General features: G+C 41.3%; 1 protein-coding gene across 1 annotated transcript; it reads right to left on the bottom strand.

Annotated features, from left to right (window-relative positions):
• Positions 1 to 26703, bottom strand: edar (ectodysplasin A receptor). Its single transcript, XM_086052545.1, has 12 exons — positions 26424 to 26703; positions 13927 to 13992; positions 12119 to 12238; positions 9594 to 9775; positions 8574 to 8659; positions 6856 to 6933; positions 6660 to 6785; positions 6495 to 6566; positions 2762 to 2834; positions 1824 to 2154; positions 1651 to 1714; positions 1 to 849 (listed from the first exon to the last, which is right to left on the bottom strand). Exons 2-12 carry the CDS (start codon positions 13975 to 13977, stop codon positions 464 to 466), a joined length of 1569 nt encoding a protein of 522 aa, XP_085908671.1. The 5' UTR covers positions 13978 to 13992; positions 26424 to 26703; the 3' UTR covers positions 1 to 463.

Below are 26703 nucleotides of genomic sequence, written 5' to 3'. Positions count from 1 at the left end.
GGTGTCGTTCTTCCAGAAGAACGTTTGGAAGGTCAGAGGTCATTGTTATTGAACCTGAGAGAGGACCTGGCTCACAATGTCTGTTCTAGTTCATCTCAAAGGTTGTTTGACGTGGTTGAGATGAGGACTCGCACGTTTTTCCACTCAGAAAAGGACCTTCTCTGAAGGCTTCCTCCAAAACTGGAATCATACAATTGTCCCTCCGGAATAATGAATTGATTCTGCGGTACGTATCTGTACTTGACAGATGAGAAACCACCAAAGCTTACTAGCATAGAAACGGAATCAGTTGTTTTTTTCTCGAATCCTGTGTACCAATTCAACTATTTTCGATATATAGCTTCTTGACTCAGTGGTATATCCACCAACGTTCTTCATGTGACGAGGGGAGGGTACAGTCTAGTCTCTGTATGCATCTTGCGTCAAAGCGTCCCGACTTCAGAGTTTGTGCTGCTCAGAGGTCTTAGACACTGGCGCAGCGTTGAGAGGATGGCTGACAAGGTGACGGGCACGCCAACTGGCAATGAAAACCGCTGATGCCCTGCCGGCCACCCGCGGCCGCCATGTCGTGGCCTCCCAGAACGTCCGAGCACAGTGACTCCACAGCGTCCAGCCGCTCGATCTGCACCAGGCGGGTGAGCAGGTCGGGGATGCTGTATCCCGCCGTGCTCACCCTCTCGAAGAGTTGCAAGCCGTCGCTCATGCCGCCGATCTCGTCGCGCTTTAGGCCGAAGCTCTCGGCCAGGTGCCTCCACGTCTTAACCACGGCCGCCTCGCTGCTGTAGGAAGAGCTCAGCATGCGACTGGCTTTCTCCAGGCAGTCGAAGGGAAGTTCTGTGGGGCTCAGGCCTGATGAGACGCAAGTATGCATGTTTTTATGTCGCAGTTTGCAAGCTAGTTCTTATTAAGTTGTCACATAAGCAAAGTTATAAACAGAGCTGGGCATTTTACTAAAAAATGAGCGTCCGTTATTTGTCACCCGTCTGCAACGTGGCTACCCTTCAGTCTGTCCGTCATTCGCCTTTTTTTCCGGGGAGAAAAAAATAGTACCCGTCTATAGGCCGGTCCGCCTCTAATTTTAAACAGCCGACCGTCGGCGAGTCCGACTAAACTATCACATTTGTGTCAATATAAGTACAGCTGCTGTACTATGTTGTTCTGATTGGCCTCTCATTGCTGTTATAAAACAGCGATTTCTACCGGCTCAAAAATCCGCCAGTGCTGTGGAGGTGTGTTTTCGGTTGTTGCGCAAACCTTAAACAGGAAGCCAACCCCAAAAAAACTCAGGTAATGACCAATCACAGCTCACCTGTTTTCTGAAGCCGAGCCATGATTGGTTGTTATCTGAGCCATGAGCAACTGTGATGTCATTTTCAGTCAAAAGCAAGTGACAAAATGGCCGCACCCTGATGTGGCTAAAAACAGGTGGATTTTGCTGCTTAACTCATATTCCACAAATGCAATATTAATCAGAATGCCGTGTTCCAACTAGTGGGCCTGCCTAGAACATATCCTTGAAAAAAAATGTTTGGATTGACTTCCCCATTAATTTGTCATAATGTCATCAGATGAATTATTAATTATGAAATGCTTATGAAACTTACAAAACATAAATAAATGCATATTTTCTGCTGCTTGAGAGTAACGTACCGTCTGTCACATTGCACACTTTTGCATACAGATCCAGGATCTTTTTCCTGCGACTCTGTAACATCTGTGTAGTAGAAAAAAAGAAAACGCTATGTGATCCAGATGAACCAGAACTGCAGATCTGTTTATAATCATAAATGTATAGTAGATATTTCAAAGATCCACATTCCTACCCCTGGGTTTTTATTGCTGTTGTTGATTGCGGTCACATTGCTGATGTGGTTAGTGCTGGAGATGTGGTTGACACTGCCCATGTGGCTGGGACTGGGGAGGTTGCTGTTGGAGCTAGCGGCGACGTTGGCGGTCCCGTTGCAGGCGGGATCGGTGTCCACGGCGCCCATAGTCAGCAGGCAGAGGTCCGGCTTGTTCCCCATATTGTTGAGTCCCAAATTGGGGGTCAGGTTGTTTGTCCCCGCGGAGCCCTGCTTGTCCAGCGTCGCCTCCTCGTCGCTGTCGATGCTGCGGCTCAGCAGCCGCTCATTCTCGGACGAGGCGTCGTTTTCACTGCCGCACATGCATTTGAATGTTATACACATTTTATTAAAAAAAACAAATATCCCTCAGAGGTTATTTAGAGAATAAGGACCACTTCTACCACCTCGAAATATGGATACCAATTTGAGAATAGCCATCATGTTTATCAGGCCGAGTTATCGTAATATGGTGGTTTTAAGTGAAGCCTGAAATAAAGAACCCCAAACACCTTAACCGCAGCACCCCCTTCTGTTCACCTCTTGGTGTTTACGAGGTGTCGTGTACCTCGCACCCGCGAAAGACTCACCAGCTTTCAGCATCAACATATTACTGTTGCACAGAGTTGTTCTGTGGTGGCTGAATTAGAAACACATGTTGGATAAAACTATTTCAAACTTTTTTGTTGTGTTGTGACACACATGCACATATGACTAATAAATGGAATATTAACAAGATAAAGGTTATTTGGAATATTTGTGCTAAAACGAGAAAGAAAACATGTTATATTGACCCTGAAATGGGGTATTAATGACACGAGAAGATGAAATTTAATTAGTGGTAAGGGAAAGTAATAAATTACAAAGCTGGAATATAGGAGAAATCTGTATTGTGAGCAAGTGCAACAGACATGTCTCACCTTTTCACTGTCATCTGAGGCGAGGCCTGAAGTTTGTCAAATGCATCTTTTTCTGAGTAGATCGCCACCTTATCTGAGAGAGAATGAGAAGATGCATTTTTGAACGAACCAGAGTTGCCGTGAAAATTCGATTACACTGAAAACACACAATCAACTGCTAACTATTGTTGAAAGGTATAACAGGTTTACATTTTCTCTTGCTTTGCAGTGGTAAATAAATTGACTGTGAAATGGTGGTATCAGTCATAGGAAAGGTACACGTTACACAATTAGTTTTTGTTGTTGTTCTAGGGGGACATTGATGATATACCTCAGATAGACGCAGCAATTAATTGAAACATATCAACTGGTAGAGTAAAGGACACTACAGGGCTCTCGATACTTGGCGCTTCGGTTATTGCAGCTTCACTTGATCGCAGGTTTTCATTTGTGTCCATAACTTAATCTATTGCAGTTTTAGCTCGCTTGATTGAGGATTTTCTTGCTTCTAAGTTGGATCAATCAAAAACATGTAGAATTTTTGTTTTGTTTTGTTTTTTGGAGGGGAAATTTGTTTGACAAAAACCAAGACTATAAACATGATTCCGGTTATGGTATGCCATTTTAAGATAAAAAGAAAAACTTTAAAGCGGAGGTCAACCCAAACATTTTTTTTCAAGAATATGTTCTGTGCAGGTCCACTTGTTGAAACAAGGCAATATTATTAATATGAAATATGAGTTAAGCAGCAAAATACATTTTTAGCCATCTGAGGGGGGCGGCCATTTTGTCACTTCTGTCGACTGAAAATGACATCACACCCCCCCAGGGATCAGGTAATGACCAATCACGGCTCACCTGTTTTCTGAAGCTGAGCTATGATTGGTCGTTATCTGAGCCATGAGTGTGTGTGATGTCATTTTCAGTCGACAGACCCGACAAAATGGCCGCCACCGTAGATAGTTAAAAAACGGGTGGATTTTGTTATTTAACTCATACACAAAGACAATATTAATCAGAATGCTGTGTTTTAACTAGTGGGCTTGCAAAGAATATATTCTTAAACAATATATGTTTGGGTTGACTTCCGCTTTAACGTAGTTATTAAGCGGACGCTTCGTCATCCTCATGTGCTCTTGGAGGCAGAGCGCATTCCGCTCCCAGTAATTTCTGAATGCAGCCTATAATCAGCAGCTCGGTGTTTATTCTTCATTTTGCATTTTAAAAATTACATTTATTAAATGTAATGTGTGAACCCTGTGTGGGGGTTCATAATGGCTCAATAGACGTGTAACCCCCCCCTTCAAAAATACAAAAAAAAGTCAACCTCTGTTTCGCGGAAATTTGCCTTTCGCTGGGGGTCATGGAACGTGTCAACCGCAAAAAGTGAGGGAAAACTGTATCTGAGGAAATCAGCAGTCTCAACTAATTGCTGTAATTTCTTTTCTTACACGCATGGTTAAAATCTGACCATGAGCATATTTATTCACAGAGCATAACTCCACTTTAGGCTCTGGAATCGTGGTATGTAAAAACCAACGCAATTACATTGACTGTTATGTGAACACCAATTCTGGCTGCAGGCGTTGCAGTTGGAGGGTTTGTGGGTTCCTGTTGGTTGCTGGGGTTGCGTCTTGAAGGTGGTTAATTAAATCAAGCATTTGTGTGGGGGTCGGGGTTAGGGGAATGGTTAAGATTGTATCTATTACGGTCGACATATAACGTGTGTGTGGGTGTGTGAGTGCGAGCGTGCGTGCGTTGGGGTGTGTGTGTGTGTTTGTGTGTATGTAGGCACCCATGACTTTCATCTCCCTGTCTTATTAGCGCAGTCTATATATGTGACAACTAAAGCTTGGAGCTATGGCGTCCAGCCCATGTATCCACAATATTACCCCGTCTTTAAGCGCCAACATGTTTTGTTGTGAATCATAGCCAACTAAATTGCCATGATTTTAGTGATTATATGATTAGGTCTATAAATTGCCATGCTTTTCGTCATTATATTATTAAGTCTATTTTTAATCTGTCCTCTGGTACCACTGTATGCAGACTCTTGAGAACATGAGGAACAGTTAGCCGGCACATGAAGGAGAACAGAGCATCATTGTCAGCAAAAATGGCGCCTTAAGGGATGCATGACTTTATCTGGGCAGGTTCCACATTCCATCAGGGTGTACTCATCACGCCGCAGCTCTCGTAGCCCACACACACCCGCATGCACGCATACGCAGACTTGCACATGCACGGCGTGAGTGCGCCGCTAACGCACTGAAGATTATGCCATGAAACAGAACGTTCTTGATGCACACACGGCCGACTTGAAATGAGATGCTAAAATGTGTTTTACGAGATACGAAGGAACCTCCAGGGTGCTACGCAATGCGTTTAAACTGTTGGCGTCATAAAAATAAACGGTATTTTAACTTTATTAACAGACATACACGTTTAAATGTAAGTGCACAACTATTACGATTTGAAACCTAAAAACAAAGGGGAAAAAAAAACTCTTAAAGAAAAATCAACCCAAACATATTTCTTTTCAAGAATATGTTCTAGGCAGGCCCACTAGTTGAAACACGGCATTCTGATTAATATTGCATTTGTGGAATATGAGTTAAGCAGCAAAATGCACCCATTTTTAGCCATCTCAGGGGGCGGCCATTTTGTCACTTCTGTCCACTGACATCACAATGACATCACAACTACTCAGAGCTCAGGTAACGACCAATCACGGCTCAGCTTCAGAAAACAGGTCAGCCGTGATTGGTCATTACCTGAGCAACTGTGATGTCATTTTCAGTCGACAGAAGCGACAAAATGGTCGCCCCCACAGATGGCTAGAAACGGGTGGATTAACTCTTATTCCACAAATGCGATATTTATCAGAATGCCTTGTTTCAACTAGTGGGCTTGCATAGAACATATTGTTGAAAAAAATATGTTTGGGTTGACTTTCCCTCTTTAACTCTTTTGAATTGACTCTAAACGTTCCACTGTACAATAAAGATTTAATAATTTGGGATTTTAAACATGAACTGACAGTTGCTCCCTTGTCTTAAACTTCATTCGCTGTGAAATATAATTCAATGTGGATTATAAAAAAAAAAAAAGGTTTTGAACAAACTATCATTACCTGTTTTATATTGCAAAGGCTTGTTTTTTGCAGGACTGTGTGAATCTCACTTACTGTCACTAAAGCAAAGGTGGAAATTGTAATTATAGTCTGGCTAACTACAATCAGGATGCTGCTTGCACTGTCATTACACAAACGTATGATTTTCACTTTAGTTTGATTCGATTTCAACTGCATCTGTTGCGCATTTGGCAAGCTTTTCTTTTTAAAATGCTTTCACGTGTGAGTGAAGTTTACGGAAACTTAACAACCTGTTATTGTCTTATATTTGCAATTTAGAATGAAAACATTGAAAAAATGAATCAAACGCAGCTGTAATAATAGAATCACTTTGCGTATATTTTATGTGTAGTATAATAATGTCACTAATTTAATGTGTTGCTAAGTTATCTTTACATTTTCAAGTACCCTTGACATTTTTTCAAAGTACTTGAAAATGAAGGTTTTGAATAAAGAAAAAAGGTTTTACTGCCTAGTGTTTGTTGTCTTTGGCTTTTTAAATGAGCATTTAAAACACGTTTTGTAAAACCAATGTAACGTATTAAATGCATACCTTTTACAAACTGAAACAAAAAAAAAAAAAGCACGTGTGTGCGTTGGCATGTGTGTGTGCTGTCCTACCAGGGACGTCTTTCTTGTCCTCTTGTTTATTGGTCTGAGCTTCAACTGATTTCACTTGCCCATGACAGCATGCTGCAAACAGTGCGGGTGTCAATAACCACGTAGGCTACGTACCTGGGTCATACCCAACATGCATGTTTGCGTGTTTGTTGTGTGCGCGCTCACCCTGGCCGCTTGACTTGGCCTTCAGAATGTAAAACATAATGATAAGAACAATGGCGATGGCCATGACAAAGATGGTGGACATGGCGATAATGAGAGCCGTTGCTAGGTGACCTTGTCCTGTTGGATCTGAGGATGACAAAATGTAGGAAGTTACATTCATGCTTTTCCGGTGTGCGTTTTCCGCAACTGTGGGTACCTTTTTGAAGATGAGGGAACACAGTGGTGCTGCCTGGGTCCAACTGAGGTTTTTGTACTGGACCACTGGTCTGCATACCTGTGAAACAGACACACAAACATAACCTTCAGTACTCATTATGTTATTGCTAGAATTTCTCCTCTATTTAAGATTTCCCCAAGGTCTGTCTTAATTTCTCAGTAAAATAATAATAAAAATCCAAATGCTAGAATTCAGCCACATTTTGTACTTCGAAGGTAAGCTCGTCTTAGTACTTATCCAAAGAATGTTTGGCCTTGGGAGAGGACTTTGGTGTACTGAATTCCACTTTAGTTATTCCTTTCTCTTATCTTTCTAACTGAAATGTGTTGTAGTTTATTGATTAGCTCATGTTTCATCACCTTTTTTTCCAGGCAATGTGAAGACCTCTTTTACATGTGACCACACTTCCTCTGATCTTACACTCACACATATATTTATGTGCCCGTGGCTCCAAACATCTTCCAGTATGTGTTTACACTCCCTGGATAAGATTATAAGCTTGAACTGCAACTCTGTTTAAGGTCTTGTGGTTTTGTCTCTTAATCATGTATTGCTGACTGAACACACACACACACACACACACACACACACACACACACTGGGTGTTCAGGTTAAACACAGTAAGGATGATCTGTTATTAGGATTCCTGCTTATATGCCTTTGTACTATTTTCCCTATCGTATCAGGCTGCCATAGACAAAATGGGATGCTTGTGAGACAATGTGAAGACAGGATAGGCAAACGAGACAGGCCTTGATTGCTAAGGATGCCACTGTGTCGGTTAGAAATCTAGCCGGCTGTATTAAAAGGGACGCTAGCTAAGCCATGTATGAGATAGAGAGAGAGAGAGTCAGAATTAGTTGTTGACAGAAAACCAATATTAGCATATATTATAGAGCGCAATGTGTGCCCGGCCGTGCTGACGCCGACTCTGCAAGAGGGCTTCATTCAAGTCTGACGGGGCCACAAATGTGTCCGGATTTAATTAGTTGAATGCCTTGATAGAGAAACACGAGAGAAGCCGTCATTTTCAACAGGACTGCAGGGAATATACTGCCATCTGTGGCAGGCCACGGGGCAAACTGTAGCGGGCCGCTGAGCCTCAGGCAATCAGTAGTCAGTACGGTTCGGTACCCACAAAGTGGCATATTCACATATTTTTTTCTATTTTTACAAAATATTTTGTTAGATTTTGTGTTTTTTTTTCCGTCCCCGTTTTTTTGTGGAAAATGTATTTTGAATGATTCAGTGTTTCTTCAAGTGTGCTTTCAATTGCATAAAAATAGACTTAGACACGAACGAGAAAATGGCCCTTATTGAGTTGCATGGGAAGGAGCCATAATGCATCATAATGGTCTAAAATTGACATGACACAGAAATGTCGACCAAAATGTAACACAAGTGCTAACATGCTAATCATCTTTCTCAAACTAACTGACGTTTTAATTGCTCTAACACACACACACACACGCACTAATGGAGCTAATTCACAGATTACAAGGCACGTATGTGCCTGTTTTAAGGGCGGGGGGAATAATAAATTCTTTGATGTTTTTCCAGGTTTCTAATATTTTGACTTATTGACGTCTGTATGCGCGTGCAAGGAAATTCTATCTCTATTTAGCTGAACTACAGACACTACGGATAGAGAAACGATTACAAAAAAAAAAATGCATTGAGTAGATTTCTGTGATTACATTCTTTGGTGTTGGGCGGAGCATTCTGGCAGGAGTGACAAACCATCCCATACAGGTTTCTGGGTCTGTTCTCCAGCATGTAATACCTGCATGAAATACAAGACATATCATCGGTGTGACAGAGACAATCAGCAATTGTAAAATCAGCTTTGAAAGTCGATCTCATAAGAAGGTACTGAGTAAAGGTGCAGTTGGAATATGTTTGGGAGATCAAGGAGAGTAGAATATGTCATACTGTTTATAAGACAAAGACCTGACAGATGATGAAATTTAGCCCGCAGGCACTAAATATGACTTGCTACAGGTCTGAGTTGAAATTGAAGATAAGGAGACAACAAGGAGTCTGTGAATGACTGGTACAATTGAACCATTCATCTTAGGAGTACTGTATTATCAATTATATGTCTGAATGGGAATGCACTGTCATGCTACCTGCAGCCTGAAGAAAGCAAAAACAAAATCCTACTTGTTCAGTTTGGACCAATTCATGGGGGTCTTACATCACCATAAATGAACAAAAACAAATCGGTATGAGGATGAAGCTATTGTGTTTGAATTCCTCTAATACGGTACAGCTTGAGAAAAGATGTTCATGAACTGCCATACAATTCAGGGAAACTAAAAATAAGCTTATATGCTGGTTTTGAACTAGAATTCAATCGATTTAATTGATTAAGCGAGGACCATAAAATTCAACATGTTGCTTCAGGCCGCTGTAAAGAATGGCGCTCTAGACTCCAAAAATTATAGTTAATATTTGAACTGTTGAACACAGTGCAATAACGCATTATTGGATCACATTAAGAGAGAGAATGACTTTCAATGCATATAATTCGATTTTCCCAATAAGCATATCCAAAAATCTTGTTTTTGTCCTACCATTATATTCTCATACTCATTTGATTTTTGTTGTCAACAAGACGGCCTTTTTCCTTCCCTTTTCCTGCAAAACGTTTTCCTCACATTATCTTGTTGCGTTTGTGTACCAGAGTGTTTTTTGTTGTTGTTTTTTTTTTTTACCCCGGCAAACAGGGTCCGCACTCTGCATCGCTGTCTGCCGTTCCCACCGTGCGCACTGTGGCTTTGTAGAGGGCGTCACAGTCTTTGTGTCGTCTGCAGATCTCATATTTGCCTTTGGAGTACTTCCCATGCGGACATGGCGCACAGTAAAAGTCTTCATCCTTCACACCGTAGCCACAGGACTACAAGACATCAGACACGCACACAGTGATGTTACAATGTCCCTGTTGACATACAGTACATTGTTATTCAGTTGAGAAAAGAAAAAAAAAAAAAAAAGGAATCCATTTCACTACTTTCCTATTACACTTGCAAAATTGCAAATACGTCCGTTTGTAAAATAAAACAACGGAATTATTTCTTTGATCTGTCATGTCTCAAGCGGGATGTCAATGAAGTCAGGCTGGAGGCGATCGGCTTTTGGAGGAAACTCAGAAGGCTCCCCTCCTGTTTGACCCTCATGGCTCATACATAAAACAGTGTTGGGCCCTCGGCAGAGTCTTGTCACTTTGACTTACTGTGCGCTTTGGTCTTTTTTTTTTTTCCAGGGGATAAAGAACACATGCATGCCACCTAATCAATTTTCTATTCAATGTTAGGTTGTGTGCTGTGTCATATAATCTCATTTAAGAATGGTCATTTTCCGTTTTTTTTTTTTTGGTCCAATCTTCCATTACTACTCTTGTATTGGATCTACTGCAATGGAATTATGCAGGTATACCCCATGTTGTGTGTTGTGAGAAATGCCGAAGATATAAAGCAGCTGCATTTACCGCAGTCTGGATTAAGAAATTAAAAGAGAGGGCCTTGAATGTCTTCATCTTCCTGTGATGTATTTCGCGTCCGTGCGCGTGTACGCGCGTGCAGACGCTCTCTGAAGTCGGTGTGAGGATGCGTCCTGCGGTTACGCCGTGATTGAACACACGCTTGAGAGCTAACACATGAATCGGAGGCTCCGTGGGGATCAGACAGGCGGGCGAAAGTGCAGCGGCGTCGCTTGACTGACTGATCCTCGGTTCTTTCTAATCTCGCCGTCTTCGGCTCGAAACTGACTGCATTAGTCTCGGCGATAATCGGGATCAGTCCGAGGCGCTCATTGAAGGAACGGGGAATGAGTACGGTGAGGACAGTGTGCTTATTGGATTAAGGTACTAAACGAGGAAGGAAGTTGATAATAGTGTAATTAATTCGGCTTCAAAAGGAAGGATGTTGTTGTCTCCTAACAGGCTTTAATCTTGAGGGAGCCGACTTGGCGAGTGCACAGCACTCTTTGTGAAAACGTCAGATTGCCGTATGGCCGTTCATGCTAATGAGACGCTATAGCGGACGAGACTGCGCACCGCAGTGCATTCTGGGAGGGTTACAAAGGAAAAGTTGAATCACCCAGCGCACCCAAAAAAAGTCTGCGTCTTGCTCATAGGCACATTGTCAAGGGAGGACTGATGTCGGAGGTGGGGGAGGGGTGAGCAGCAGTTGCAGGAGGCAGATGATACGATAACTAGGTGTATATATGAGCTTGCCCTAAAGAGAAATAGGCTGTCACTCATTACAAAACAGCCATCAAGTTGTTTTTAATTTATATTGTAATGAATAATTGATAAAGATTTGATTAAATTGGATCTCTCACTATTGTCAAAGTGCTTGTGTTGGTGAACACGCTTCCATTGACAATCTCTGTCTTACCTTAGCTAAATATGGGAAATGCCCTGAGTGCAGTTCTACAAAACAAATTCAAACCGGAATGATAAACATCGGCAAATTATTTAATCTCTGAACACACCCTTGCCGTTTAGTGGATGCACTGTATTTATTTTATGCATGAGTAACCAATGTTGTGACTGAAGTTTTTATTCATTATATGAGGCAAATTGCGTTGGCAATTTCCATCCTGCGGTTCAGTAAATAATGTTGCTAGTGGTCTAAGATTCCAGTAATTATGCTACAATCCATGTTTTCAAAAAGTGATGCAACTCTGGTGATGCAATACATAACCATTTTTTTTAAAAAAACTCCAGCAATTCCTCTACTAGCTTACTTTTCATTCTGTTGTTCGGGATTTATTCATTGTGAGCGTCTCAAGAAGGCCCCACCTGCAAGGCGCACAACAAAGCGTTTTACCTTTGCTCTGTTTTCTTTGGCCTTTGTGGACTGACAGACTGACTACTGCGCGTCATTCACCTTGACACATACCTCCACATCAACGAAAGCGATTAGCCGTACAGGAACTGTTCATTTGAATTAAGGCGCTTTTCACTGAGCAGCATGGCGCAGATGTGTGCGGACACGGTGGGTGGCCCGAGTGTAATAATACACACATTTGTTCCAAGGCATGATGTCATTTGCTGATGACATGAATGTTGTGCAGGACTTGAGATGGAAAAATGTGCGTATCTAATTGAATGACTGTTTTACTACTCTATTTTGGAGTGGGATCAAGATTTAGTTCATGATTGAAGTATTAACTAAGCCGGATGACATGTGACACATGCGGTTACACACGAACTGTCCATTTGTGACTCTCTCACCATGTGTGGCTCCTGTCCTGGCTGGCACTGAGGACATGCCTGGCAGCTGTTACTGGTCTGGTTTAAGAACTCATACTCGCCACAGCTGGAATATTCTGCGCTCGCAAGCATGCAGCACACCTACAGAGACACAAAGACATTCGAAATTCGGGGAGTTTGGGTGGCAGCGGTAGGATGGAAGTTGTTGTGGGTATGACAGACACGTATTGTACAACTGCAAACAGTTATGGCTGAAAAAACATCTAATTCCACAATGGGGCGAATTGCAATGGGATTTAAAGCATTCAGTACTAATCCAAGAGGGTCCATTTGTACGGAAGATCTGTTTGTTTGTTAAAGCGGAAATCAACCCAAACACATTTTTTTCAAGAATATATTCCCAGCAGGCCCACTTGTTGAATCACGGCATTCTGATTAATATCGAGTTTGTGGAATATGTTAAGCAGCAAAATCCACCCTTTTCTATCCATCTCGGGGCGGCCATTTTGTCACTTCTGTCGACTGAAAATGACATCGCAACTGCTCAGGGCTCAGGTAACGACCAATCACGGCTGAGCCTCAGAAAACAGGTCAGCCGTGATTGGTCGTTACCTGAGCAGTTGCGATGTCATTTTCAGTCGACAGAAGTGACAAAATGGCCGCCCCCGGGATGGCTAAAAATGGGTGGATTAACTCTTATTCCACAAACGCAATATTTATCAGAATGCCTTGTTTCAACTTGTGTCAAATGTCACGAAATACGATACCCGCGGTCCCAGGTTAGCCCAGTATGTCCCAACACTTGTGAAAATAAAAACTACAACAATCTTTAGCGACCTTCCACCAGCTTTCTCCCCTTACACTATGTGAGGCATATGCAAATGATTTGTATTTAACTTGGCGTCACACAGACTCTGATGCTAATCCAACCCATTTGTTGCCCATCTTTTGTCTTCAAAATTATTTCATCTGGTTACACAGAAGTATTAAAAGGCAAACTATGATATTTTGTGAAACGTAACACTGTGGTTTTGTTGCAAAAAAAGCAGATGTGAATAATTGTGGATGGATTCTTTGAGGGTTTTTATAATTTCTCGCACACTTCTGAGAGTTTTGGGAAGGAACACACATGACCAATGAAACCATGTCCATAGATAGGGGGCATTTGTGTGGTATTCATCCGTCCATTTCATTTCTACAGCGCTTGTCCTTATTAGGGATACGAGTGAAGTGAACTTGATTGAATTTGGGCAAGAGACGAGGAACACGCGCAGTTTTTTTCTGAACAGCTTAATGAGCTTTTCCAAACAAGCAAAACATATAATAATCATAACTGCACAATCAACATTTTGAGCGCTATGAATTGTGCATAGTGTTTAATTCTGGCCAAGCTACTGCTTGGAAATTTCAAAATGTATATTCAGTTTACATTTTAAAATCAATCATCTGCTCTTTTTTTTTTTTTTTTTTTTTTAAATCATGGCATGTTTTTTTTTTTATCATTCAGTAAGAAAAAAATACAGTACAGCCTCGCTATTTCGGTTTCGCGTGTGGAGTCGCCAATTAGCTGTCATTTTTTCTGCATCGGTCCACTTCAATCGCGTTCAGTTGCGTCGCGTGGTGTGCAGGCAGCTTTCATATCTATTTCAAATATTTCCCCCCCATTTTTACAAGTGCTTCCACCCATACTCTGTATGATGCATACACCACGTAGATTTAGCTTTGTTTCAAGGAAACAGAATGATGTGAAGGATTAAGGCCAATTTTATATATTGAGGAAAATGAGTAGACATACAAGGTAAGAAGCCAAATAAATGCAGACCACTTACTAAAATTGAGGACACAAAGATGGATTTTGTCGTTCCTCTCCTCTGTGGCATGTTTGCGCTCACTTCCTGGAAGACATCGGACAAAAAAAGTGTTCTTTCAGACATCGGAAATATAGAAATGCAAACATTCAGAACTCCTTCTCCCTTTGCAGCGGATTGGGTGAGTATGAGCAGTCGTGCCGGCTGTGATACGTAGTGTGTGGCCCACATGAGTTCACTGAAGCGCAACTGTCACATCATTGCCAACAAACATGTAATGATCGAGCAAAACAGCCCATAGCGTTGCTCCGGCTCATATCTGCAAGCACGCGTCACCGTTGGCTAACCTCTGCTCCAATTTTTTTTTTTTTTTTTTTTCTTCAACATGGTGGCCACAAACAATTAACAACTGGCCTGGATTCATTAGGTTGTAAAACGAAAATGTAGATTTTTGTTAACCAGACTCCTTCTTCTGACTTTTCACATTTAGTGTAAATTATTGTTTCAACTAAATATTATAATTTGTTGGTGATACCTGCCCCCTTTCAATCTTGAGTAAATAAACAAGGCTGGGGGCCTCTACATGAGAAAACGTCTTGCTTTGTTTGTTCTTTGGAGGGATAATCATATGGAGAGAGAGAGAGAAAAAAGCTACTCGTGACAACCTTAAAGTAGAAATCAACCCAAACGTATTTTTTTTCAAGAATATGTTCCATGCATGCCCACTAGTTGAAACAACGCATTCTGATAAATATTGTGTTTGTGGAATAAGAGTTAATCCACCCGTTTTTAGCCATCTCTGGGGGCGGCCATTTTGTCACTTCTGTCAACTGAAAATGACAACACAACTGCTCAGGGCTCGGGTAACGACCAATCATGGCTCAGCTTCAGAAAACAGGTGAGTCAGTCGACAGAAGTGACAAAATGGCCGCCCCCTGAGATGGATAAAAACAGGTGGATTTTGCTGCTTAAATCATATTCCACAAATGCAATATTAATCAGAATGCCGTGATTCAACTAGTGGGCCTGCTGGGAATCTATTCTTGAAAAAAATGTGTTTGGGTTGATTTCCACTTTAACATTGCATCATCAACCTCTCGTACGGACACATGCACACAAATGGTAGCATATATGCAAAAATACGAGCTGTCTCGCTGCTGAAATTCAAATTCATTAACAATCCTGGCCAGCAAACTGAAGGTCTGTAAAAGTATAAAAGCTTTGTGTTAGGTTGTGCTTCCAACTTAGGAGGAGAAATACCACACCAACCACTCAAAGCATTAAAAACATCAAAATGTGATTTGCGCTATTGTTGGAAAATCTAACATCTTCGTGCACTTAGCTACAGTCACCTGGGTGCTGTTTTTATTTGTCTTCAGTGATGGGGTGTAGCTACTTAAAAACGGAGAAATCAAGGCAACTTGTATTGCAAGGCGTGTTGCTCAACAAGCACAAGCACACACACACACCAAGTTTATTTTCAAGAGTAGTAAATAAATCACATTCTGTTCATGACTTCCCACATTTAAAGCCTGCTGTGTATTTTTCATCATTTTCCAAACATGCATTTCCTGACTAGCTGACAGTCACTTCCCCCTCTGTAGCTACATTTTAATTAGTAACACAAAGCCGAAAACTGTAAATAGTTGAGCTGAACTGTAAACTGCAGGCGAACACAAACACTGCTGTGATTACCGCTATGAAGCACATTTCTCCTGCACGTTGCTTAACAGTGGACATTAATAATGGAAAAGACAGATACCACGCTAACATTTGTCCAATTACAATTTCACTGAACACAAACCGAGTTATATTTCCTCAATTGAAGAGGCATGAAAGAATCGAATTCCTTCGGATTACTCATGGGTATCACATCCACTCAGCGTCTGAGTGCTAGAAGAGGGTACACGTCCAAAAGGTCTGCTTATCAAGGTTAAAACAAACAAACTTTGAATGGTGGAGTCTGCCTGACAAGCCACACGTTGCCCATATGTGCAGTAGCCAGCAAAGTGGCGCCTTCATGACAGCAAAAGTACATCAACTACATTATTGGAGCGTTGTTTTTTTTTTTTCTCTAATAGTGCTCAGTGCTTCATAATAATGCTTCTAATTTAGCCATTCGCACTCGCGCAGCACGAGTGCCGACTCCAGCTGTGTAAGAGGAAAACTTTTTGTCTCTTGCTTTGACACATGAACAATAGGACAATGTTTTGCTCTGCCACTGTAAGTATTTATTCAATCAACTTTCAAAGGTCAGGGCTGTCATATTCTTCCACACTAAACCAATCCACAGCAAAGTTTTATGGACCTTGCTTTTGAATTGATACCCACTGAAAAATTCTTCCAAAAATACTGAAACACATTCAATATGTTTTCCATTAAAAAACGGAGGCGAAATTGGGGAAGAAACAGAAACAAATATTTAAAAAAAAAATAAAATCCGCAAATATGTCAATCCATGGTTGTCAAACATAAAAACATTCGTTGCCAGTTTGTTGGGACACTAGAATTGATAAATGCAATCGGGAAAGGTTTGGAGTACGAGAGTGATTTGGGATACGAGCATTGTACCGGAACAAAATAAATGCCGTGGTCAACTGTATACATTAAATATAATACCACAGCAACAGCTGACAAGCATCCGACATTAGTTATGAATTGTAAAAATCAGTGTAACTCATGAGCTATGTATTTGATATGTACTTTTTTATTGATGACTTTATGATTATTTAGATGACTGACAGTGAGTTCTGATCAATAAAACGTCACTTTGCACATCATTCTTTATCAGAATGTTTGTAATTTTTTTTAATGCTTAGGTGTCAGTAAGCCCACACTCATATCGATTTTGAGACATCTGGCATCATTATCGATTTTGTCAAGTTCAGCAAGTCAATGTCTTCTATTCAGGCCGACTCATCGAAACACGGCATTCTGATTAATATTGCGTTTGTGGAATAAGAGTTACTCCACCCGTTTTTAGCCATCTCAGGAGGCGGCCATTTTTTCACTTCTATTGACTGAAGATGACATGGAAGTTGCTCAGGGCTCAGATAATGGCCAATCATGGCTCAGCTTCCGAAATCAGGTGAGCCATGATTGGTCGTTATCTGAGCACCCTCATCTTCAGTCGACAGTGAGTGCATTTTGCTGCTTAGCTTTTATTCCACAAACGCAATGTTAATCAGAATGCCGTGTTTCAACTAGTGGGCCTTCATAGAAAATATTCTGGAAAAAAACATGTTTGGGTTGACTTCCCCATTAAGTCTGGCTGCTTTGTTTACACCAGACCAAACGACAGTGTACCCGAAGACTGTCGATTCTGTCCGTAGTGTATATATCTTGCGACTTTCCTCTCCAATTAGACTGTCAACTGCATCAGCTGAACTTAAAATGCACCTCATATTGCCTGGGGCATCAAATAGATTTTTTACATTTTTTTTTTTTTTTGTGATGACAAAAAAACGGAGTCCTTGTCTCCATTCAGCATCTTTCCGTGTGGTTCCAATCCTCAGATTTCACTCTTCTTGGTGAAAAACATTCTTAACCTCAATGAGAGCTAATTCTCCCTAGCCGCTGGGTTTGATCTTGCATAATCACTGACTACGCACACAAACACACATGCATACAATCTATAGCCCACGAGTTGGTCTTTGAGGACAGTCCTTGTGGTCACGCCACAACCGGTATTTCTGTGTGTGTGTGTTGGGGTGCGCGTGCGCGTGTGCGTTGCCGATGAGATAAAAGGCTGGATAGCAGGAAATGAAGAACTGCCAAATGTATATGAAGCCCCTCAGGGCACAATCATTATGGAGTTCTCACACACACACACACACACACACACACACACACGCACACACGCAGTTAGAGCGACGTGTTTGAAGGCTCTTTGTCTTTTGACAAGCCTCACTACTTCTTTCAGCCTTCACTTCATCCCCCGCAAACCTTATCTCAGTGTGTCGAGGCAGGTCTGGGATGAAAGTCAGGCCCCGAGGTTATTCATCTTCTAACGACCGCATAATCTTCTCTAAATAACTCCTCTGTTTTTTAGGTGTGTCATTGCCAGGTAGTCTTTGCAGAATCTTGTGGCCCCAGCTAAATTTGAAATTTGCGAAAGGTGAAGCTAAATTTAAAGTGCTGGGTAAAGCATGATATTTAACACTGTCTGGGTGGTCGTTTTCAGTATTTAGGGGAAGGGTCTGAAAGTGTTAGGACAAGAGGTATTGTTTCAATCAGCGTCGTTGGTTGTATTTTTTCGCAACTCGGTGAAAGGATCGCACATGTGAATATTTGCTATAACGTGGCACATATTGAATATTCAGTCATCTGGATTTAGTCTCTCTAGAGTTGATGGCAACAATACGATTAACCGAATAAATAGCAGAACTACCCCCTTATCTCGTCTGTGTCGCTTCAAGTGAAGGCCAGAAAGTGCGGTGGAAAAGTTCTGTTTTTGTTATTGTGACTGTATTGGATGAAAAATGGTTCTGCTTTGCTGAGTTGAGCGAATGGATTTATTAAAGTTCTTCTATTCTTAAAACCAAAGCAAGATTTAGGCTTAGCCTCTTTAGGCGTTTTCACTATCGGCGTGCAAGTTATGCAAGTAAGGAAACCATCTACACATGGACCGCTCTAAAAAGAGAACAAAGGGCAAAAAAAAGGATCCTATTATCCTCGTTTTTGATCTGCGGATTTCCTATGACAACGCAATTAACAGCACATGGAAAATGTCCTCCTGTCTCCCATTGAAATTGTTTTCTCTGTCATTTTTGTATCTCTCGTGTAGTAGCGCATCCATCAAGTAGCCTGACAGTCTTCTTTAAATGATAATAACTGCAAGTGTGCTTGTGATTTGACTGCTCGACAGTCATCGAATTAGGTAAGATCGCGAACCTGCCAGCCACTTTGTCCTTCAAAGTGCTGCTTCCAACACGAATCAATTCTCCTTATCCACCACTGAGTCCTGTTGCCAGAAAACAGATAATTAACTTATTTTCCAAGGCCATGACTCAGCCCATCAAATTGAATTATGTTTTATATGTTGTTTTTTTTTTTTTTTTTTGCGGCGAAATAACTAGCACATGCTGTAAATCAAGCCCTCCGTCTTTGGAGCCCTGACAGAAGAATAAAAGGTTATTGTGACTTAACATTAGGATTCGATGTGTTCCTCCATCTATTGTCAATCATTCCCCGACTTTTTTGAGACGTGCCCTCACATCTGTGCAGCATGTGCACGGATTAACGTCAGTCCCATTCGTGCGCAGGTTTAACAGCGGAGAATAAATCAATTATATAGATCCACTGTACATTTAGTGGGCTGAGATGAGACACGACGAAATATAGCATCAAAATGTACTCCGCCTGGTTTTCCGTCATCTTTCATAACAATGTGCCTCGGTTTTACTTGGATTGACTTGAGTTCTTCGCCACATCAAGTCGACAATGAAAATTGACTCGTGAACTATAATCATTAAAAAAAAACAAAAAAAACGATCATTCAGTTTAATAACATTCCATGAAGACAATTACCCATAAATGTCACTAAGCATCTGGATTTCAGTAGCAACACAGAATGTGCGTGATTATTGTTATTTGGCCACTACACATCAAATAATGGAAAGTGAGGGACACTCCTAACTAATCACTGAGGAGGAATGAGCTGTGGGGACGTGTCTTTAGCGAGTAAGTAAATAGAGGCCTGGCGGTCCGGCTGTCACTCAAACGCCAACCGCTTTTGCCTTTGCAATTGGACCCAAAGTAGGTTTTGAACAGTTGTCAGGCAGCGGGTCAATTGTAGGTAATGATTATCATTACAGTCGAGTTTATTGTCAGGTAGGAATTTTGTTATGGTACGGTTTTGGATAATTACAGCATTTCAACAAAGAAACTAAAATCCTCAATCATGTGCACTCATAATCGCACTATATTTGTTAATGACATAAATGCATCCTGCTTGGGAAATGTGAGCCATTATTTAACACCGAAGCCTCTCCGTAATAGTACTCAAAGTAATAATACTTTTGCCAAGGGATTAAAATATGGTAGTAAAAAAGGATTAAAACAAACGCAATATTGTTATGACATCTTCAGAAGGTCATGACCGCAGCTGGATTCACACCTCAGGTCATCCAACCCAGAATTCTTTAAATGGACTCAAATCAGCAGTTAGATGGCGGAAACTTGGAGAATGATCCAGAACACTCATCAAAACTGGTATTGATTAAATAATAATAATAATTCAAAAAAAGAAAGCTTCTGGAATGGTCTTCCCAAAAGCCGTGTCAAAATCTTATGAACATTGGTGGACTACGCTTAAAAATTGTGCCCAAGACAGAAAAACAAAAAATATAAAGACAAACTTTGAAGAAGACAAATCAAATATCCAGAAGTAATGAAGCCGGAACATTGTTCATGGCTGTAAAAAGTGAAAATTGAGGTGAAACTTGCAAAGCGGCATTTAACCAAATAGTAGTCGGGGTCTATGTTCTTAGTTGTGCCTTTATTTCTAAATTTGAACCCTGATGAAAGCAAATCCTAAATAAATTGTACAACAAGTTCTTGTTATTAAAACTAACTGCAGATGTACATCGTGGAATCCTTCCACTCTGGAAAAATAACAGTTTCAATGAATAATTGATAAGACTTTCATGCCTGCAATGAGTATAAGCAAGTCACTGCAAGTGTATTTCCAATCTGTCACCTTATACTGCAGATAGAGCAGTCACATGTCCAAATCATATCCGACTTTTCTCCACAGGTGAGGCCCAGTTAAGATTAGAGGGCAATTTGTGCCTACAATGCCATGTCATTATTCGAACACGGGAGAACAAAATGGGAAATTACATCACTTGAACAATCTATTGTAAATGCAGTCAGATGTATTTGCGCAAATTGCTCTTAAGTGGTTTCTACTATGTTCACAATGGTGTATGGGGGTCGCTACAATGTGCTTGTATTCATTTCTTTCTTTGGCGTTTTGCAATTGTAGTGCAGTTGTTGTACTTTCTTTCACTTTTCTTTCAACTTTCCTCCACGGACAATGAACAGGGCAGCCGCCTAAGCTGTCAGGAGCTAAATGAGGCCGAAGATGAACACAACTCATTAGCAACATCATCAGCATTTTAGCCGGACGAGAATATAAACACACACGTTAAGTGATTTCCAGCTTTGAAAGCAGAAGCAAACGTCAAACGACAGCTGGACCTCATTGCCTTGGAAAATATCACTTAATACAGATGCCACTGAAAAATCATGTTTATAAGATAACATGCTGCACAACTGGGATAGCTCAGAGGAACCGAGGTCAGTTTAAACACGGTGGAATTCAATTCCCGACTGCTGATTGATCTCTGATTTGATTTTTCCGACAGGTCATATTCTTAATGGTCATAGTACATAGTACCACCGCAGAACATAAAAGCAATAAAACAGTCTATTTTGATAACAATTGATGAGTCTTTCGGCGATGTCATATATGACACGAATTTGTGTGTGGCTTAGGTTTCAGTCGATTCTGAACTGTGAACTCAACTGTGGATTTAACCTTGATTTTAGTTCAATTGACTTAAATGTAACTTGCCAAAGAAAAACTTCTTTGTTTCAATCATACGCACGCTGACTCGGAACGCTGAAAAATATGAATTTTTAGCAAAGCTGGCTAGTAAACCAGATTTACTCCATTCCATTAACTTAAGTAATTTAAAATCACACTTGTCAGGATAGTTTTAATGCAACATACTGTACTTTTTACTTTTACTTGAGTATTTTTGTTAAGAAGAAACGTGACTTTTATTCCATTATTTAAAAAAGCCAACCGCTATGTCCAGCCTGGTGGCCTACAGTATGCCTGCCTAAAAATGTCCACATTTCAGCCGACAAGAACTCCACTTTTTGCAATTTTTAAAGTTCATTTTAGACCATATTGTTGGGCAATATCTTAATTTTCACATTCCGTTTTTTGTTTTGTTTATTTTATTTTAGTCGATTTGATTTTTATGCTCTGATTTAAAAAAAATAAAAAAACTCATTCACTGCCAGACATTTTTAGACCCCCTTTAACCTTAATGTTTGAAATTGAAAAAAATAGAAATAAATTCCTGGGATTGAATGGCTGGACTGTGAAAAGACAAATAAATATGTCAATGGCAGTGAACGAGTTAACTTAATCAGTTCATGAGTAGTTTTTCTACACAGTAAGTAGTTGTGTAATTTTTAGGACTACTCTTTACTTGGACTATAGCCATATTATTCTCAAGTAACAATACTCTTACTCGAGTACAATTTTTGTCTACTCTACACACCTTTGAGTAAATGACCCAATCTCATTTCTGTGCTGTGTGTAATGTATGCATCTGTGTATGCATTTCCTTGTCTCTCTTCATCTTTTGATTGCTTTAATTACAGACTGCCAGAGTGCCAGCTCCCCACTCGGTTGCAGAGTAAAAACAAACTCACATGAAAAGAAGGCACACACACATGCACTCAGTCAAAAGTCTGTTGTTTGATGATTTGCCTGCTGGTGATGTCTTTCATCGACTCTTCTTCCTGATACCTTGTTTGTCTCGCTTTAGATTGGCTGGGCCACAATGTCTCCTTCTTGTCTGACTTGTCTCTGACTCTGTTTATTTTGTCGTGGCTGTAAGTGGAAAGATTAATCTGCAACCTGGAATGTCTTTGTTTTCCTTATTGGACCGTCCCGCAACTAAAACGTTATGGCTCCTGAGTCTAATAATAAAAAAAAAAGAAAATCAGAAGATTATTTAAAGAGGGAAATCAACCCAACCATATTTTTTTCAAGAATATGTTCCCAGCAGACCCACTAGTTGAAACACGGCATTCTGATTAATATTGCGTTTGTGGACTTTAGGCATCTCAAGGGGCGGCCATTTTGTCATTTCTGTCGACTGAAAATGACATCACAACTACCCAGAGCTCAGGTATCGACCAATTACGGAACAACTTTAGAAAACACGTGAGTTGCCGTTGGTCGTTACCTGAGCTCTGGGCATGTGTGATGTCATTTTCATTCAACAGAAGTGACAAAATGGCCGCCCCCAGAGATGGCTAAAAAACGAGTGGATTAACTCTTATTCCACAAAAGTGAATGTGTGGATTTGTTGTGAGGCGCTGGCAAGAAATACCTGTCTTAGGTCATGAATGACCTTATTGTCGGGAGCAAACACGTTGTTTGACAAATCTCAGCACTGTGGGAGTTTTTGTCACCTGTGGTTGCATACATTTGATAGATGATGACATGATGGATGGGAAGTAGTCAGCGGGTCAGAGAATTCCTCAAAACTAGGCATGCTTATTAGAGCATCATCTTTTTCAGGCTAACAGAAAGTTTCATGACAACAGCTGGCAATGGTTTGGTCTTCTTCTCACCTAATGCTGCTTGTTCTCCTGAGATAAAGGGAGTACAAAAAAAAAAACTACCATGCCATCACCTAACTTGCAAGGCAACATAGGAATCAGATGAGTAAAGCAACATGGTTCACTGGTGACTTCACACTCGCCAATTGGCCTTAATAAATCATTGGACGCTTGAGGCTCCACAGCTGCGGTTAACCCACTCGAAGCACTCGCCTTGCACCAATAAACCGGTGACTCAGTATCTTTTGCAAACTGTCACCGTTCGTTTTTTTTTTTTTTTTTTCTCAAGCGGCATCTGTCTGCTTTTTATTTATTCGCATGATTAGATGAAAACTGGCCAATTTGAACAAGCGTGATGCAGGAGAGCAGCCTGGCCCCCATAATTTCCTGCAGATCCACTCAAGCAGCATTTGAAGCGTGTAGTATTTTTCAATTGGCAAGGAGATGAACACCAAAGCGCTCTCACATCAGTCCCTATAGAAATAAATCCCCTTATGAAGTGGCGTGACAACGTGAAGTCTTAATTATTACATCAGTTTGCTTTCAATTACTGAACATTGGAACTTCTAAAAAGCAGTCACAATCTGTTCCAGAACACTGGCTGACCTTGTTCACCTTTAGAATACTTTTTCATGTGAGAAATATTTGAAATAGAAATTCAGAGAAAGTTTACAATTTTGAGGCTGAGTGACGGACATGACAAAAAGAAAGAAAGAAAAAAACCCATCTCTATTTAGTGTGGTTGTAGCCATATTATTATATTGAGCAGCAAAGACCGAAACATGTTCTGTTTTCTATCATCACTTTTTTCCTACAATACCCTTCTGTCGTGCTATTTGAAATACATATTAACACACACGCACGCAAACACACAAATCCAAGCACAGTTTTTTAATTGATGGAAAGCTGGGCCAATTCTTTCGTACCGTGCCTAAGCGCTGTCACCAGTTTCCCCCCTGTCCCTTTCTAGCCCGTAGTTGCTCAAATTAGGAATTATTTCACTAGTTAACCATTCAACTTTAGCTGTTCAACTGTCTATCGGAAGTGTGTCATGGATCGTGAAACCATAAACCATGTTTGGACGGAGCAATTAAGTAATTTTGCGTTGCGGGATAGCTGCGAGAGCTTAAGTGAAGAGTGTCTCATCAACCATAGCAGCATGACGCAGCTTACATCATCAAAACAACAACTAAGAAGAGGGACACAACACAGTAGTTATAGGACCAATAGCAAAAAAAGTTTCACAACTGCTGCTGGTGGTAGTTGGAAGGAAGTAAAAATGCTGAATGACGCTCATGATTTGAGGTACAACAGACTATTTACAAACCGCAGATGCATTAGTGTACGAGACACGAGTGACTGCTCGGTCCTTCACAAACTATCACCTCTTGAGGAGCAAAGTGGCAATAGAAGACAAGACCAACCACCATTAGCTACGGCGGATTATAATTTTTTTTTCTTCTTACAGTCGGTGAAGCACGGCAGATAAACTGAATTAAGTTGTTGAGTATGAGCTGAGATGAACATAAGGAGTTCTGCTGGTTAGCATTTCTGCCTCACAGTCCTATGGTCAGGGTTCCAATCGGTGGGAAATTGTCATTTCCTCCCTGTGTTTATGTAGGATTCATAGATTCCAAATTGTCCAGAGGTGTGAATGTGAGTGTGAATTCTTGTTTCCCTTTATGCTCCCTGTGGCTGACTGACAACCAGTCAAGGGTGTTTCCTTCCTCTCGGCCCGAAAGAGCACTACAGAAAATGGACGGACGACAATGATCTTCTGTCAAATGTGAGTTCAAATAATCTATTCTGTATATTGACGTAATCTACAGGACTAGCTCTGGCAGTGAAAAAGCAAACATTTGTCTCGAATTTAAGATATACTAAACAAATGAGCCGAATTAAAACTTGCTTCCGCATATAATGCTGATGAATGCATTTCATTGAATTCTGTCTCAGATGTGTAACGAATGAAGAAGTGGCCCTCTGGAGCTCTATAAATTCGGTTATGCCTTTTGGAGGAGAAACAGCTATGACATTTCAACATAAATCACCTCACTACTTTTACAAGGAAACACACGGATCCACTAAACAGACTTAGGATATGGATTTAGTGTCAAAGCAACATGGTGGTGCATGGCTAAACTAGGTATGTATTCGATTCAGTCAAGAGTGAGGGGACGAGACTTCATGCTGGGGTTTTCTTTCCCCCCTATGCCACAAAACCCTTTTAATCATCAAAAGACATATTTACGTCTTTTGAAGATTACATCCCCATCCTCTTGCGGCTTCCTCTTTAGCCTTTCTACCTGCGAACATGAAAGACGTGATGGCAACAGAGGCAGCTTGGGGGGCTTGCGGGGGAGGCGGGTTGGAGAAGTGTGGGTGTGTGTGAGACAGAAAGATTTCCACCTTCAGCAGCTGCAGTTCAAAGTCAGCCAGCAGACTTCAGAAGCTCGGCAGGACCCGGCTTGCCCTCACCCGGGTTGAGCTGCCTGTCTGCGGGCAGGACTTCCCCTGGGGGGGTTGGGGTGCCCGCGGGACAGTCAGGCGGCACCATGAAAACAATTATGCAGGCAGGCGGAAGGTGTCACAACCGCACGCCTAACCCCAAAAGTACATTCGCATACACAAGCACTCTCCCGTGGGACGGTGTTACTAATCAGGCCGCTATTGAAGGAAGTCGATAGCGAGGCTACGCGCAACCGTTCGCATAAAGACGGCATCGCTAGCAGAGCATAACAGTTGAAACAAACTCAATTGTTTGTATTAGGCTGAAAGCTTTGCGCTAACGTGCATCTTTCAAGCACACAACACCGTCTTGTTCAGCGATGAGCCTGTCATGCATGCAAATGAAGCAGCCTTTCTGCAATGTTAGGCACTTGGCAGGCAAACTTTACATCTGCATTACACGTGTTTGGCTAGCGCACTGCCCACCAGTCAAATACAACAATGTTATCTTACTGATGGAGGGATTGACTAATCATAACGAAACAGACAAACGTGACCAGGATTTATTTTCATTTCCCATCATCCTGAAAGCCAAACGTCAAAATGAAAGCTAAGCAGTAAATGTGGACTGCTCAGGAATTTCCACAAGTCTTGCAGAAATCTGTCGCAGCATTCCACAGTTGCTCAAGTGGTCTTACCTGCAGTGGGAGGGAGGGCACACCAGGCTGCTTTCTCCGAGGATGTTTCACTCTTGGTTCAGTTGTCAGTCCCGGTCCACCGTGAGCTGGATCAACCTGAGATCAGCATCACTGAGAGAGTGACTGACTATGAAGGTCTCACTCCAAGCAGCTCAACGTGAGTCTCTGCTTCCACTTTTTAGTGTGCATGTTGAGCGTGTCTGCAGGCTCCTCCTTAATGGGGAAAAGTGGGAAAGTTCCTCCGCCCTGAGACAGATGAAAACAGGTAAACTCCTGGCAT

This window comes from Filicampus tigris, chromosome 14, assembly GCF_054856515.1.
Source record: "Filicampus tigris isolate MCC_2025a chromosome 14, RoL_Ftig_1.0, whole genome shotgun sequence".
NCBI lineage: Eukaryota > Metazoa > Chordata > Actinopteri > Syngnathiformes > Syngnathidae > Filicampus > Filicampus tigris.
Note: the sequence above shows the minus strand (reverse complement) of the source record. Positions and strands in the feature narration are given on the sequence as shown.

What these genes read in the sequence shown, in the direction of transcription:
- edar (XM_086052545.1), bottom strand. Translation starts at nt 13,977, where the DNA reads ATGCCACAGAGGAGAGGAACGACAAAATCCATCTTTGTGTCCTCAATT. An exon ending in GGCCAAGTCAAGCGGCCAGG is followed by an intron (nt 6,567 to 6,659) that starts GTGAGCGCGCAC and finishes CACTGTTTGCAG; the next exon opens with CATGCTGTCATGGGCAAGTG. An exon ending in GGACAAGAAAGACGTCCCTG is followed by an intron (nt 2,835 to 6,494) that starts GTAGGACAGCAC and finishes ATTCTCTCTCAG; the next exon opens with ATAAGGTGGCGATCTACTCA.